Genomic DNA, 15,515 nt, shown 5'->3' on the forward strand with positions numbered 1-15,515 from the left:
TAATATATGGACGATTATGTATTATAATAAAATATTATAACTGCGCGTGTCTACGTACAAAATAAATTAGGTCACTATAGTACGCTTGAAATGTGCGTCCGCGTAATAATATTGTCCGTTTACACACACGACACACACACACACACACACACACACACACACTACACATGCTGCTGGGCAATAGCGATTTATCCGGCACGCGCTAAGACATTATACAAATACTAAATAGTAAATACAATTATTATTATTATTTATTATATTATAATATTTATAATAGTGTGGGATGTCTCCAAAAGCAGCGCATCACTCATACAAAAATACATATTATATAAATCGAATAGTGGGTTAGTGGGGACGGCGATTTTGTAGGAGAGAGCCCGTTGAAAAGGATTATTCGTTATTATTATTTATTTTTGACGTCTATATCTATATATTATAAATTTATATTATTATAATTAGATTAGGGTTCTAAATTTGAAATATTTCACTTGAAATGTTTCAATTTAAATATTTCAATAAAATATTGAAAAATATTTTTTCTTTTTTTAAATGTGTTCGGTTATAGTTGATTTTCTGTAAATAATAATATATTGATTATATACAGAAAATATTGATAGTAAATATGCAAAAATATGCACTATACATTTTTGATATTTATCACTTTTATTATTAATTGGATCCTTATTGGTTATTATTATTATTATATACATATTTTCTTTGTTTCACACAATAAACCAACTTTTGAAAATTTTCACTTGCAAGTTGACGTGTATATAAACTTTAAGATATAATAATTTATATTTTATTTTTCATTGCAATGAAATATTTCAAGAAAATAAATTTCATGAAATTTTAATACCCTAATTATAATGCTTGCTACTACAGTACTACACCAAACTCGTTACCGTGATTTTTTCTGTCATTTGGATTAAAAATATTTTTAGTAGTCTTACTCTTGGATGCACGCTTCGATATTTTGTTAATAAACACAAAACACTTTTATTATTTTTGAAATTATTTAACATCCTAACTTTCCAAAAACACTTAATAACAAAGACCAGAAATGTTGTTAGGTATTTTATTGTAAACTTATTGAATTATTCTTAGTGTTTTATTTTAAAAGTATTTGAAATACCTAATTTGAAGTTTCATAGGTATTTGATATTTTATACTTTTATTTCCGATAAGTTTCGGTGATTGATCTCAATATTAAATTAAGATTAAGGACATAAAAAGAAAGAAAGAAACATTAATTCATGTATAAATAATTAAAATAAAGCCAACAATAGGTTTAAAGTTTGCAATTTATTAGATAAATATAATGTATGTATAATATATGTATTAACTATAATCATTATAATATGTGTATTCAGTAATATTGTAAGTTAAGTATAATGTGTATATTATGTAGTATATTAATATGTATAATACATTAATAAATACAATTTGATAAAAATCGAATAGACAAATTAGTGTAATAAAATCGAGACACAGATATTGACACGCACATAGTGATTAATGTAAAATTTTCGTTTCAATAATAATATTATAGTTGAAATGAGAGAAATCGACCTAGTCATCACCTAGGTATCCCTCGTCGGGATTTGAGAAAGAAATTGGGCCATAATTTGAAATATAAACATGTTTCTTTGACAGTTTTGAATTGAAAAAAAAAAGAAATTTGTTTTCAGTTTTATATACCTATTATATTATTTACGCGTTTGTCTTGGTAACGATAATAGTGATCATAAAGTAGTTTTTCAAATGTTACAAGAAAAGGGCAAGAAAAGACAAGTTAATGTCAATACATCGACTAATGACAACAATATTATGCTATTTAGACTTATGATAAAATCGGTGTACAGGAATTTTGATCGTGCGTGTTGTGTTCACTGTGATTTGCCAATGCCTCAGTTCCTCCTGTTACCAGTAGTTTGAGTAGTTCCCGTTGCGGGTCTGTTCGCTGTAGCGTTTTGCAACGGAGCTACAGTACGGTTGTTGAAACGAATGCGCACGTCTTGCGTGACCATGTTGGGCGTCAAAAACTGTTGGAGAGTGACAACACCGTCCCGTGGCAAGCGGTCGAACGGATAGCCCATGGATCTGGCGTCCGGATAACGGGAATTAAGAACGCCACAGTAGCTAGACGCGTCGTCGCACACTTGTGCGTCTCCTTGCGCGTTCGGCACCTGTTGCGAAGGACAATATCGAGTATTCAAGCGCATAAATATGTATAGTATATAATATTGCAGCGTTTGTATAAGTGTAAATAAATATTAAGTTTTTAAAACTTCTATAGTTAACGTTAATAAAACAAAAAAAAACAAATATGATGGACGGCGAGCACTTCAAACAAACTATAATTTTTTAATACAACTAAATTTATTATACCTATAAGACTTGTCTTCCTATAAATACATCAAATACTTTGAAAATTATCTCAGTTGTTGCTAGTAGCTACAGTACTTGATATACTTACTCGAGTGGTCGAGTATCGAGAAAGTCATCTGAGTAGTCTTTTAAGCACATTTGAGAATTGAGAGTAAATATTTTTAAGAAAGTATTTTTTACAACACCGTGTAAAGGTAGTAGGTACCTAAGTAATATTATGATTTATGATTATGGCTTATTATGGAAGGTACGCCAAATTTTTATTATCCGTAAATACTGATAAAGATTTTATATTAATTATTAATGTAGTCATAAAAATAACATGGGTCAACATTGTTTTTGGTGTTACTAACAGAATTAATTATTTATTCCCATAGCTTTTATAAGAGTACAAGTCTAATGTCAGACATTATATAATATATAATGTTAGACATCATATTTTTTATGATAAAGTAATACGATATAAGGAAAATTTTCCGCATTTATAGGATTGCACACACGAATTTTGTCTCTTCTGAAATTCTGATAGATCAATAAAATGTACCTAATATATTATTTATACGTATATTATAATGTATATAACTTTGAAAACTCCGCAGAATGGCACGATGTCTGCAATTAAAATATCAACATGACATCACCCGTGTTATTTTATTGTGGTTTTTTTTTAACTTGCTGATATAATATCTATAGATACAACACATAGTATAATGTAATATACATCGATAGTATTTATCTGTCTTGCTATATTCGACTTATGGAAAAATATCCAAAAATCCAGTAGTCCAAATCATTTATAGTGTAAACATTTATATAGTAAGAATTAGAGTGCAATATCGAATGTTTTGATCTTTTAATCTTAAATTATAAATAATTATACTTGTAATAATCGAAATGTATACCTGATCATTTTCACCATTAGATACCATAACAAACAATTGACACTGGAATCCATCTACTGATCCCTTAGCTATCAACATGTTTTGTGGCCACCCACAACCACAAAAGTTGAATGTTGCCGCTGCGTCTGTATTGGCAGCTGGTCTGCTACTTCCTTGGTTTCTATAAGTTACTTCATGTGGTATAGTAACTGATGATTCAACTGATCGACGAACGATTTCGTTTCTTCCCCTTTTTACTGTACACATATACATAAAATAATCGAGTAATCACTATAGGTTCAATAGTACACCATTTGGTCGAAAGCATTGAATTATAATAATTTGTAATACAATTATATTATATAATATACGTTAATTCCATTTATAAAACTAAGAAAATAATAATATTTTCGGTTGAATCAAAAAATACAACTATGTTTACTATGTAAAATGTAATGTATAAATATTATCCTTATATATATTTTATCTGAGGAGAGGGAGAGGGGAGTTTGTACTCAAAGGTTACGGTTTCCTAGAGTGTTATTTAAATATCTTAACGATTTTTTTTTCACAAGGGTGTACCAAATGAACATACAAGTAAATCACTCTTATTATTTTTAATTTAATTTTATTTGTCATTTCAGTTATAAATATCATAAATTAAGCTAAATTATAAAAAAATATTATGTATTACGTGGCTAGGCTTTAAAATGTTTAATTATAATAAAAAACCAATTTATATACGATTATACGAATCGGTTATTTAATACACGAGCAAAGTCGGGTTATTCAGTTAGTTATATATCAGTATATCACTATTATTTCATTTGTTTAATACTATTTGGTATATCATTTTATTTTTCTTAGCTTTTAATTATTATCATATTTACGTGATTAAATATAGGTAATAAATATACCTATGCGTGTAAAAATTAATTCAAATTTGGTGGTTAGGAAATTAATTGTCAAATATTAAAATATTAAAGCTTAGTAATTCTTTAATTTAATTACGATATAATCGATGGCTAGGGTTTTTGAATTGCTATAATATAACAGCTACCGATATTGGCTACATCTTATTAACACACCAGAATTTAGCATATTTAAGCATTATTTAAGAAAATAAAAAATATATTCAAAACACTTACACGATACACTAAATTTGTCAAGTTCAACAAAAAGTTTTCTTTGTTCTCTGAATAAGAATGGTAAACCACGTTCATCAAATTTAGGCGCCAAGAAGATACGAACTGTTCCAACTCGCTGATTTCCATTGTTCTCAACCTATTAATATAAATAAAATAATCACTAAACTATGTTAGTTAAATTAAGTTATAAAAATGATAAAATTCCAAATTAATTTTTTATAACTCGACGCGTTATATGAGCTACTACTAACTAGTGCTATTGTGATATTTTAAATTTAAACGCATAATTATTTTAAAAATAAATAGGTACCATACGATATTATGACAAAATATATAAGTTGATATACTTACGACAATCTTATAATTGAATGGAGCGTGTTGTAAGTGAGTAAATCGTGCAAATACAGATCCACGTGGCAAAAAGTCCAAGCCTCTAGATAACTCAGTGTCACTTTGCTGCCAAAACGTCGCAAATTCATTACGCGGTAACCCAGTAGCTGTTACTTCGATGCTTTGCACATTTACGCTGTCGAAGCCCAACTAAAAAAAAATTAAACATTTATGTTTAAGTTTAATATTTAATATATATATATAATATATATATGGATTCTACATTTTGAATAGTATAACTTGGTATGGTAGATTTGAATTCTTGGAATATATCATCAATATATGCGTGCCAGCGATAAAATATTGGATCTCGCATAGCTGTTGCCGAATCACCCATAACGCCATAATTTTCCTGAAAATAATTAAGTATTTTGTAAGATTAAATTGAATTATATTTTTTATTAAATAAAAAAATCCGTTCTTACCAAAAATCTATTATCAGGATCGTGAATATAAGCGATTGCATTGTGACCGTTATTATGAAGAGAACCATATAAATTTGGATTTTGACTTAATATACTAGCTTCGATAAGATTTCCTAATATGTTTATTCCGTCATTTTCAGTTAATCTAACTTGTTGACCAGCAGTCTGTAATAAAATAACATATTATACTTCATTAAGAGGATGTCAGCGCAATATTTATTTTTTCTCTTACACCCATATGCAAAATAGGTAAAATGCATGTGCATAAAATCATTTTTTTATGATTTCTGAGTAATTGTTAATTTTATATACGACTTAAAAAAAAATTGTGAATACAATGGATATTAAATTGTTTTGAGACAGTATATATCTAAGAAAATAATATATCACACCCATAAAAATATTATTTTCTATCTTTTTTATTATTAAAAACGTCATGAAATAAATGATTTTGTGTGAATGCATTTTGTAAATGTTGTACGTGGGCCAGAGAGAGAACACAAACAATGCGCTGGTATCCTCTTAACATCATTATGGCTTAATGATTTTATTATAATATGTAAGTTTAATATAAGAGGAAGAGCATATTATTTCACAAAGTTCTGATTTTTAATATTTTATCAAACGGCTAAATTTTTCTATACAGTTTTTCATACTTTTTCAATATGTTGTCTATTATTAAACTTATTGGTATTGAAATTTTTTGTGTAGAAAATATTTGACCACTTAAGTTTTACCGTAATATACATTTTAGACTTTTACAGAAAATAAAAGTTAAACTCATGTCTTTCGCCGTTCTATTTTTAATTTATTTTTTGTAATTACGTTGATAATAAATCCAGAATGAATAGCATTGAACAGACGGTCTCTCCAACGCACAAGATCTTCTATGTCAAATGTGATTTGTTCTACTTCTCTGCTAATATTCTGTTGTATATATAAAAATTAAAAATACACGCATGTTAAATTGTTGTATATACAGTATATATTATGCATTAAAAAAATGTATAGTATAATAATAATATTGTGTTTAAAGTCATATAGCATATTATTAAATTCAAATATTACTGTAAGTACTGCATTGGCGGGTCTTGGAGACCACACACGATTAGCTAAAATATTATCTAATTTTGGGAAGTAGCCCTCTGCAATCGGTTCATTCCAGTTGGTCAAACGAACTACTCTATTCAAATTATTGCTTAACCGTTCCATGTTGTATCTAAATTGAAATGTATAAATATGCATATTGTTATAAATTATAATATGTAATATAATATACATATATATATATACTAATACTATGTATAACTATATTAGTTGTACCGCAATAATATATCAACGCACAATATATGCCTATACTAAAACAATAATAATATAACTATATTATCTATCTAATCATTATTCACCTAGCTATAATTTGTTGGTGCATGTAAAAAAACAATTCACCACGCCTGTCCTTATTTACAATATTGAGCGGTCCGTCGAACGGGTAGACCAAATGCCAATGCCAGTGATGGAGGTTGATGCCAATGTCTTCGCGGAAATAACTAACCCTGTGCTCCGAGTCCAGGTTGTTGGCAGAATAATCGTGCGGTATTTCGATTGGAGTCTATTGCAAAAACATATAGATATATATAATATATTTATTGTAAATTAACTGTATAGACTAGGTAGTAGGTATTAGGTATAGATACGAAAACTATTATAATATTATGGTTTGCCCTCTTGGATATTTATATAGGTAGGTATAGTTTAAACCAAAATGCGTATTTTATGACCTCATGATTTTATTGAAACAATTTTATTTCACATATTTTAGACTTTTTTAGAAATTCATAAAACTGACGAACCAAAATATATATACTCACCTAATATTTTAATCTATTTTCATAACTCACAAAATATATAGTGTTATAAAAATGTATAATATATATCATATATGTATGTTTATTAAGAAGAATAAGCAATTCAAACGGAGGTATACAAACTATATAGCTTTATTCATATTATAATATTATTATAATTAGATGGTTTGATGTATTGATGATTAGATGTATTATTATTGTCCTATTTTTTAGAAAAAAGTGTAGAGCTACGTAGTTTGCATTATAAAAATATTTTATTTTCATAGCCTAATTTTATTTTATTTATAAATTATCTATAAAATATAAAAGCCATTACAATAATCAATAAGGAAATTATACATTTTTAGTTTTATTACTTTTAACTAATCTAATACCTTCTCCTATACCCACGCGCTGTTCATATACCTATATACACGAATAAAAGCCCCAGGACCTTTTCCGTTAATTCACTACCACTATTTTTTTTTTGTTTTTCCGTTATTTTAGATCATTATATATTATTATTCACTACCACTTTTTTGGGGGGGTTTTTCCTGTATCTTATATTATTGACTTATCTTATCGCTTTGAGAGAACGCACGTAGGATCAGCGCATTCGGTGGTCAGTAAATAGTTGGATTTGAGTAGGTAACTATGAATTTCCTTACTCTAGCTAGCGAATGCGATACAAAGAATAATGCAGTGAGTTTTTTACAAAGTCGTGGAATTTTGCATAATCCGAGGTTATGTAAAAATAAACATGAAATGGTTTTGCAACTCACTGACAAACAAGATCGTTCGTGTTGTTCAAAACGTGATTGTCGACAATACGCGCCATTACGTTCGGGTAATTTTCTGGCTTCTCGTCTCGACTACAAAACAATAGTGATGTTTATTTATTGCTGGAGTAAGGAATACACTTCAATAGAGTTTTGTGAGGAAGAACTTAACATGAACCACAACACAACAGTGGACTGGAACATGTACATGCGTGAAGTCTGTGAATACGCTTTAACAAACAATAGTGCTAAAATAGGTGGTGCTAATACGACTGTTGAGGTCGATGAAAGCTGTTTCAGTAAACGTAAATATAACAGAGGAAGATTGTTACCAAATCAATGGGTTTTCGGTGGTATTTGTAGGGAAACCAAAGAAACTTTTCTAGTTCCTGTTCCCGACAGATCAGCACGAACATTGTTGCCAATTATTATTGAACATGTTGCTACAGGCACGACAATAATTGCTGACGAATGGCGCTCCTACCAAAGGCTTGATCTAACTTTTCAACACATGACCGTGAATCATTCTATTCATTTTGTAGATCCTAATACTCTGGCTCACACTAACACTATTGAGAGTTCTTGGGGCAAAATAAAAGCTCGAAATAAAAAACAGTGGGGTACTTACCGACCAATGCTGAATAGCTACTTGGTCGAGTACATGTGGCGTAAGCGTTACTGTCCTAATAATTTATTTGAAATAATGCTACAACGTATTGCACACTTCATGCCCCCAGAATCAAAATAATATAATATATAATAATTAAAAAAAAAAAAATAGTGGTAGTGAATTAACGGAAAAGGTCCAAACCCCACGCTGTGAAATTAACTTACCCTAGAGCCGGCTTGAACCACAGCCGATTCTTCTCTGGCGCGGCTGAACACCGAAGAGTTCATGTACAGACTAGGAAACATTTCCGAGTGCGATGGTAGTCTTAAATTGCGAGTGTCGGGTCTGTGTATTAATACTACGGACAGTGCGTAAGTAAACATGTACGGGTTGATCCGGTCGCGACAGTACACAGAAAGTGATAAGAGTTCGTCGTACGATTTCGTGTCTGAAGAAACGTATAAATAAATTTTAACTATAATTATTCATAATATGTTATTATTTAAAATCATTTAAAGTAGGTACTATCATATTAATATAGTATATGTTTCACTAAACAATAATTGTTTAATTTTTTTTAATATTATTAGCTATTACTTTATTAGTCATTATTCATTACTCATTACTTATACTACACGTGCATTTATTTATTTATTATTTATATTAACTCATTAGAATCTCGATGAGCTTCGAGGCCATTTTACTGTGGGATGGGTTGAAAAGCGAAAATGGCGCATTTCTACTAAGTCCTAGTGGAATTGATAAGTCAGGAATATTGTTCAACTTGATGATTGGAATGGTTTTACCACCGGGAAAACGAGTTTGAATGTCCGATGCCAATGGTTTGTAACGGTCGATCTGAATAAATAAGAATAAAAAAGACAAATATATTATATTATTGTATTCAAATAGGTCTCGTAATATTATCGTGGTATCGAATAATATTTACTATAATAGTATTTTTATTATAAATCGGAAACCATCATGTACTTAAGTACATAATAATATTTAAAAACTTTAGTTGGAGTATTTTTTAATTTTTTAATTTCAAATTGATGCTTTAAACGTTGGATTAAATGGTAAATAATAATAATAAATTATAAAAATAATACGTATTTTACTCACCAAGTATTCAGTAGGCACATCGAAAGACACATTATCATCGCCTTTCCCGATGAATATAGGTTCAGTAGGACGATCGAACAAGTATAAAATATTATTTTTGTCTGCCATGGTATTCCTTTCTATTTCCTTTATTTTATACATGTAACATAAGAATAAGAAATTTAAGTTTATATAAATGTTAATGATCAATATTAGTATAGGTATATTATAATTTAACATTTATAATGCATGTTATTTTTTATGTGCACTGCAGTAGATATTTATGAATAAATTAAACGTTTTAATTTAAAAATATTAAATATACTAATCCCAGAAGTTAAATTATAAGATATAATTCAATATAAAATATATTTTTCAATAATTATACTATAATTTATATTTTTACTCATAATGATAGACTAGACTTATACTAGTTATACTATATAATTACTATAATGTTGACGCGGTTTGTCACGTTCATATAACATATTATATAGGCATAAGTTGCATGGCACATACTAAAGAGTCTCATAGGCGTATCTACGGGGGAGACAGGGTCCCAGCGACTTATTAAAGTATCTAACTCAATGTCTCAATGGTCAAAAATTAATATTTTTGAAACGTCACATTAGGCTCGTAGCCAGACCAAATTTTCAGGTGGGGCAAATCAAATATTTGAGGGGACATTATATATAGTTTTTCTAATATTTTTAATATTTTAATGGGGGAAACGACTGGGTTTAGCTGGACAACGCCCTCATTGCCCCCCCACCCACGTGGCGACGGGCCTGGGCCACATTAGGAATCTGAAAATTTTTCGCGGGCCATTAAAATTCTAAGTACATATTTATATTATTTAAAAACCAATAATAACTAACAAAAATAATAATTTACAATCATAACACATATATTTTGTTGTAATACCTATGTGTTATTTATTCTTTGTCTGTGGGCCGAATAAAATGTGCTCGCGGGTCGTATGCGGCCCGTGGGCCGCCATTTGGTGACCCAAGACCTAACCTATGTAGTATGTCAAAAAACTAAAATTTTACAATTTGCCTCTCCAGGCCATGGAGGTCTGGACACGCTTATGTATAGCCTATAGGCTTTACCTCCCGCCTTTTCTGAGACCACATATTATTGTACATACAATTATACAAAATAATGTCAAATTAATATAGCCAAACTACACCTATGATAAAGCTGTAATATTATATATTAGATTATCATATATTAAAATTTCAAAAATATTCTAACTATAGAAACCTATAGTAGGGACATTAGTTAAATTATTATACAATTGGTTAATTTTTTTTTTAATAGAAAATCAAAAAAGTTTTTTTTTTAAATTATAAATTTATAAATAGGTTTTAATAGACTTTGTCACAATACATGTAAACATGTTATAGTATATTGTAGCTGTGCCAGTCTTTAAAGTTAACAATTTATTGTAGTACAGTAAAAACTCTTTATAACGAAACTCGTTACAAAGAAAAACTCTATAGAACGTAAATATTACATTATAAGATTGGTTTGATTTATAACCTATACCTATTATATAACTCTTATAACCTCTATATTACGAAAACTATCTATACGAATGAAATCTTTTGGTCCCTTCAAATTCGTTATAGAGAGTTTTCACTGTATAAAAAAATGACACTCTCTTTAATGACAACTATCAGATAAAAAAATTAATACAATCTATTAAGATTTTTTTTAATTTTAGAACATTTAAAACCTACAATGTTATATGAAAGACTAAAATCTCTTCTATTATAATTTTTTTTATAAATAGAAATATTTATACTCGATACAATAAGTATAACAATTTAATGCACGGTCCCGCAAAAGTTGTATCTAATTACATTTCACAATATTGAATATACGCAAGTGTTCTTTTTTTTTTATATATTCCAAGTTATTTTTTTATACAATTAAATAAAAAGCGAAAATTTTGGTTATTTTGTTTCAATTAAAAAAAACTTGAAACTTTTCGTCACTGCATATATTATTATTTACGATAGGTATTAGATGGATACAAAATAAGTTTTAAAATATTAAGAATAATTTGAAGCTATCAATACCATGAACATGAACCTATTCACATAGTTTACGGTATTGGCTATAATAATAAGTTATGACTTATGAGTTAATAACAGCCATAGTGATATTGTATGAAATAATGTTATAAATAATACGTTTTTACTTTTTAGAAAAAAAATATTTCATTCATATTAGCGTATTACTATGAGTAATTTAAATTATTAATAACAATATAAATAAATAATCAAATATTCTTAGAAATATAGGCTGACACATTTTGATTTTCCATTCAAAATTAAAACTTTAAAATGTTTAAATGTACATATTATATTTATATAATATATGATTTATAATAATAATAATATAAATAAAAAAAAAAAATTATATATTATTATTAAATTTTAAAATATGTTTATAATGATAAATAATATATATAATTACCAGTGGTATCTGTATAATGATATACTGTTTAAACTTCACTATTGACTGTAGAATATATAATAATATACACTTCCGTGTATATTGAACGAATAAATTTATTCAACTGATGATGTCCTATGAATTAATAGCGCTTTTATATTGAATATAAAAAAAAATCAAGTATACTCGTATCATAATGACGATTAGTTATAATTGTGGTGAACAATTCATATTTCCGAGTTGAAAAAGACCTAGACCACATGATATAATTCCGTTTCCGTGTTGATTGGAATATTAGATATAAATATAGACAACTCTGTAGCGAGCTCTTGTATTATAATATACAGTAATTAGATTATTTAGTATGCTTTATTTGTATATTAAATCCCTGGGAATTTTCGAAAACTAAAACAGGAAGGTGTTGTGGTTATTCGTACTTCGATAACTGGCTAAACTAATTTTAACTACTGTTTTGCAATTCGGAGCTTATAATTTAACATAACCATCTATAATTTTTTTCATTGCACGATTAGCATATCGAGTGTAAAAATACGATATCCTATATTAACCATCGTGGTTATCCAAACTGCAAAGTATAGCGTAGTATATTGTATAGATAACAGTACCTAAATTTAAATGACATTTATAATATAATTCAATAAATGTATTTAGTAGCTAAATAATAAATATATTATATTAGAGCGCGGATTTGTATACACTAAAAAGTATCGAAATATGTCATTATATAATATGCAGTAAAAATCATGAAAATATGTAAAAAAATATGCAAGAATTTTTTTTTTATTTAAAATTTACAAATGAAACAACTTATAATAATTAATTACTTAAATACTTAGTAAAAAAAATTTTTTGAGTTTTCTGAACAACTTAATGTATTTTTAAAATTTTATTTATTATTAAAACGAATAATGATATTATGCATTTCGAGTTTTTCTTCTGTGAAGTTGTGACGTCTATCAGTTAACATATTTTTAAAGACTGAGAACGAACGTTTGACGTCAACCGAAGTTATTGGGGCATAATTGAAGAAACTTAGTATTATCGGGTCTTAATAAAGATCTTTGAGCTAAACGTTTTCGCCTAATAGTACTGCATTAACTTAGATAGACACACGTTTATTTTCGGCATATTCACGATTTACGGAAAACGACAAACGATGATGTAATCAAGTGCCGAGTAGTATGTCGATAACTGACTGTCACAGCAAGAGCGATTAAGTTTACGTCGTAATAATCGATAATATATCTTATAAATAAATATATATAAATTATTATTTAGTGACTATAAAATTTAGTTTTCATTTTTCTACTTGATAAAATATTATTTTATACATTTTTTTAAATTTTCGCTTCAATATATGCAATCAATTTTGAATTTTGCCAAAATATAAAATAACATTTAAATATGCAGAATTATACAAAAAAAAAAATCACCATTAGTTTCAAATTATGATGATTCGTGGAGATAACTAACAAAAATCCAAAAATATTAAAAGGAAAAAAAATATGCAATTGCATAGAAATCCGCGCTCTAATTTATAATATAAATAATATAATAAGACCGACATTTGGCAATTTAAGTTTTAAAAATGAATTTTGAAGACATTTTAGTTTGCTACATTAGTACATACTATACTTTAACCAAGGGTAAGCTGGACTATATACTGGACTAGCAGTATAGCCAGTAAACCAATAAAGCTTTTATCTGTGTGACCATACATGGTTCTTCTCATTTTAAAGGAAAAAATCATACTTTAAAATAAAAAATATGAACATTTGATTTATAGTAAATTATACTGCAGTACCTAGTGTATAATACACCAGTGCTTATTTGATAGAGCCACAAGGAAAGTAGGTAGTCGCTCTGTTATACAATAGTTGCAGTTAAGTGTATTTTGTCATGAGTAAGTCATTGTAATGTAGTAATGTACTAATGTATATTTAAAATTTGAATTCAATGATAAAACATTGCATATGAAAAAAATTCTGAATGGACGGTCTATCAGCCAACATTACTATATGAACACTAAATATATATTTTATGAAATATTCATATCGCTAAATTGCTAATATTATTATAGTATAGATACTAGTAATCTATTTGACTAATTAGTTAGTATAATACGATGAGTTGAATTAATTCTTGCCAACTAAATTTCGATAGTTATTAAATTATTTTAATAGTACTTAAGGGCATATTCATTGGAATTATTGGAATTATGGTGGTGGGGATGGGGGAACAAAACAAAAGTATTCAATACCAACACCCCTATAAAAAAAATGTATTACGTACCTACCTAATACTGTAAATAATATATTATAAATGTATTTATGTACACTTATTATTTTTTTTTTGAAAATTTACCGTTGAGTATTGATAAATTGCCTGCAAAGAACAAAGGTTTGGTTTTAATTTTGTAAATGTCTAGCTAATTTGTAATAAAGTTTTGAAAGTGATTTTTCAAAAGACGGGACGATGTTGAGTGCAGTCTGAGAATGAACGATAATAGTCTTAACTATTCTAGAACAATCGAAACGTACGTCTTCATATTATTAAAGATAACATCTCGATTGTTCTAGAATTGAACTATTGTCCTACTCGCCCTATAGCCCGGTGACGACAAGCTATATAATATTATAATATATTATATTCACGCCGCCATGATCAGGTAATTAGTTAGTTAATTGGTCCGTTATCAATTATTAATAAATTGCAACAGTAGGTTGTTGTAATAGTATTTATAATTATAGTTTAGTGATTAATATTATTAGTAGATAATAATCATAATTTTAGTACTGATTTTTTTTTTAATTTTGACTCTCTTAAGTATCAAATAGATCTAATTTATTGCTACTAGAAACTGACGCTATAAAGTTTAAAATCAAATCATTTTGAGTGCCCTAAAAGGTGATGAAAAACAAAAAATAAATACAATACATAATTGTATAATCAATTATACATTTATACACTATAATCCCTCCATTCAGAATCTAAAAAATAAGAAAAACCCATAATTGACAAAATTGATTATCTTATTTTAATGTTAATAAAAAACGAAATATTACGTAACCGTGACGTTAGTATTAACTTTTTCACTGTTTTATATTAGCATTTTCTATAGATAGTTTGGACTGTTTATAAATAGTATTTGGGTATTAAAAAAAAGGTAGGTATAAGTGGGTACCACTCTGCTATACATTGAAACAGGTCACTATTATGGGTTTAAATTTTAATGCAATAATATATTATTGTACCAATATACGAAAAACTATTCTGAGCGGAAACAGTTTATCAGCCTATGTCGCCAAGTGATATTTTTGTTTATAGCTAGTCATTTATTTTAGTTTTAGTATTAGATATAAGTATTAGGTTTTAGTATACCTACGTTGATATAATTTTCTTCGAAAAAAATGCATTAATTTTTTTATATTATTAGTATTTAATCATAATAATAAT

General features: G+C 27.8%; 1 protein-coding gene across 2 annotated transcripts; it reads right to left on the reverse strand.

Moving 5' to 3' along the window:
* Window positions 1-1,286: 1,286 nt before the first annotated feature.
* On the reverse strand, window positions 1,287-12,204 carry LOC132924538 (phenoloxidase 1-like). Of its 2 annotated transcripts, XM_060988908.1 has the most exons (14): window positions 12,060-12,204; window positions 9,594-9,719; window positions 9,137-9,326; window positions 8,693-8,916; window positions 7,862-7,951; window positions 6,642-6,844; window positions 6,304-6,454; window positions 6,061-6,162; window positions 5,236-5,400; window positions 5,034-5,162; window positions 4,772-4,960; window positions 4,421-4,556; window positions 3,294-3,529; window positions 1,287-2,189 (listed from the first exon to the last, which is right to left on the reverse strand). In XM_060988908.1, the coding sequence occupies exons 2-14, from the start codon at window positions 9,699-9,701 to the stop codon at window positions 1,911-1,913; spliced, it is 2,202 nt and encodes a 733-aa protein (XP_060844891.1). In that variant the 5' UTR covers window positions 9,702-9,719; window positions 12,060-12,204; the 3' UTR covers window positions 1,287-1,910. The 2 variants fall into 2 exon arrangements, with proteins under 2 accessions (XP_060844891.1, XP_060844893.1); XM_060988910.1 differs by lacking the exon at window positions 7,862-7,951.
* Between the last annotated feature and the right edge of the window lie 3,311 nt (window positions 12,205-15,515).

The sequence above is a fragment of the Rhopalosiphum padi genome, chromosome 3, assembly GCF_020882245.1.
Source record: "Rhopalosiphum padi isolate XX-2018 chromosome 3, ASM2088224v1, whole genome shotgun sequence".
NCBI lineage: Eukaryota > Metazoa > Arthropoda > Insecta > Hemiptera > Aphididae > Rhopalosiphum > Rhopalosiphum padi.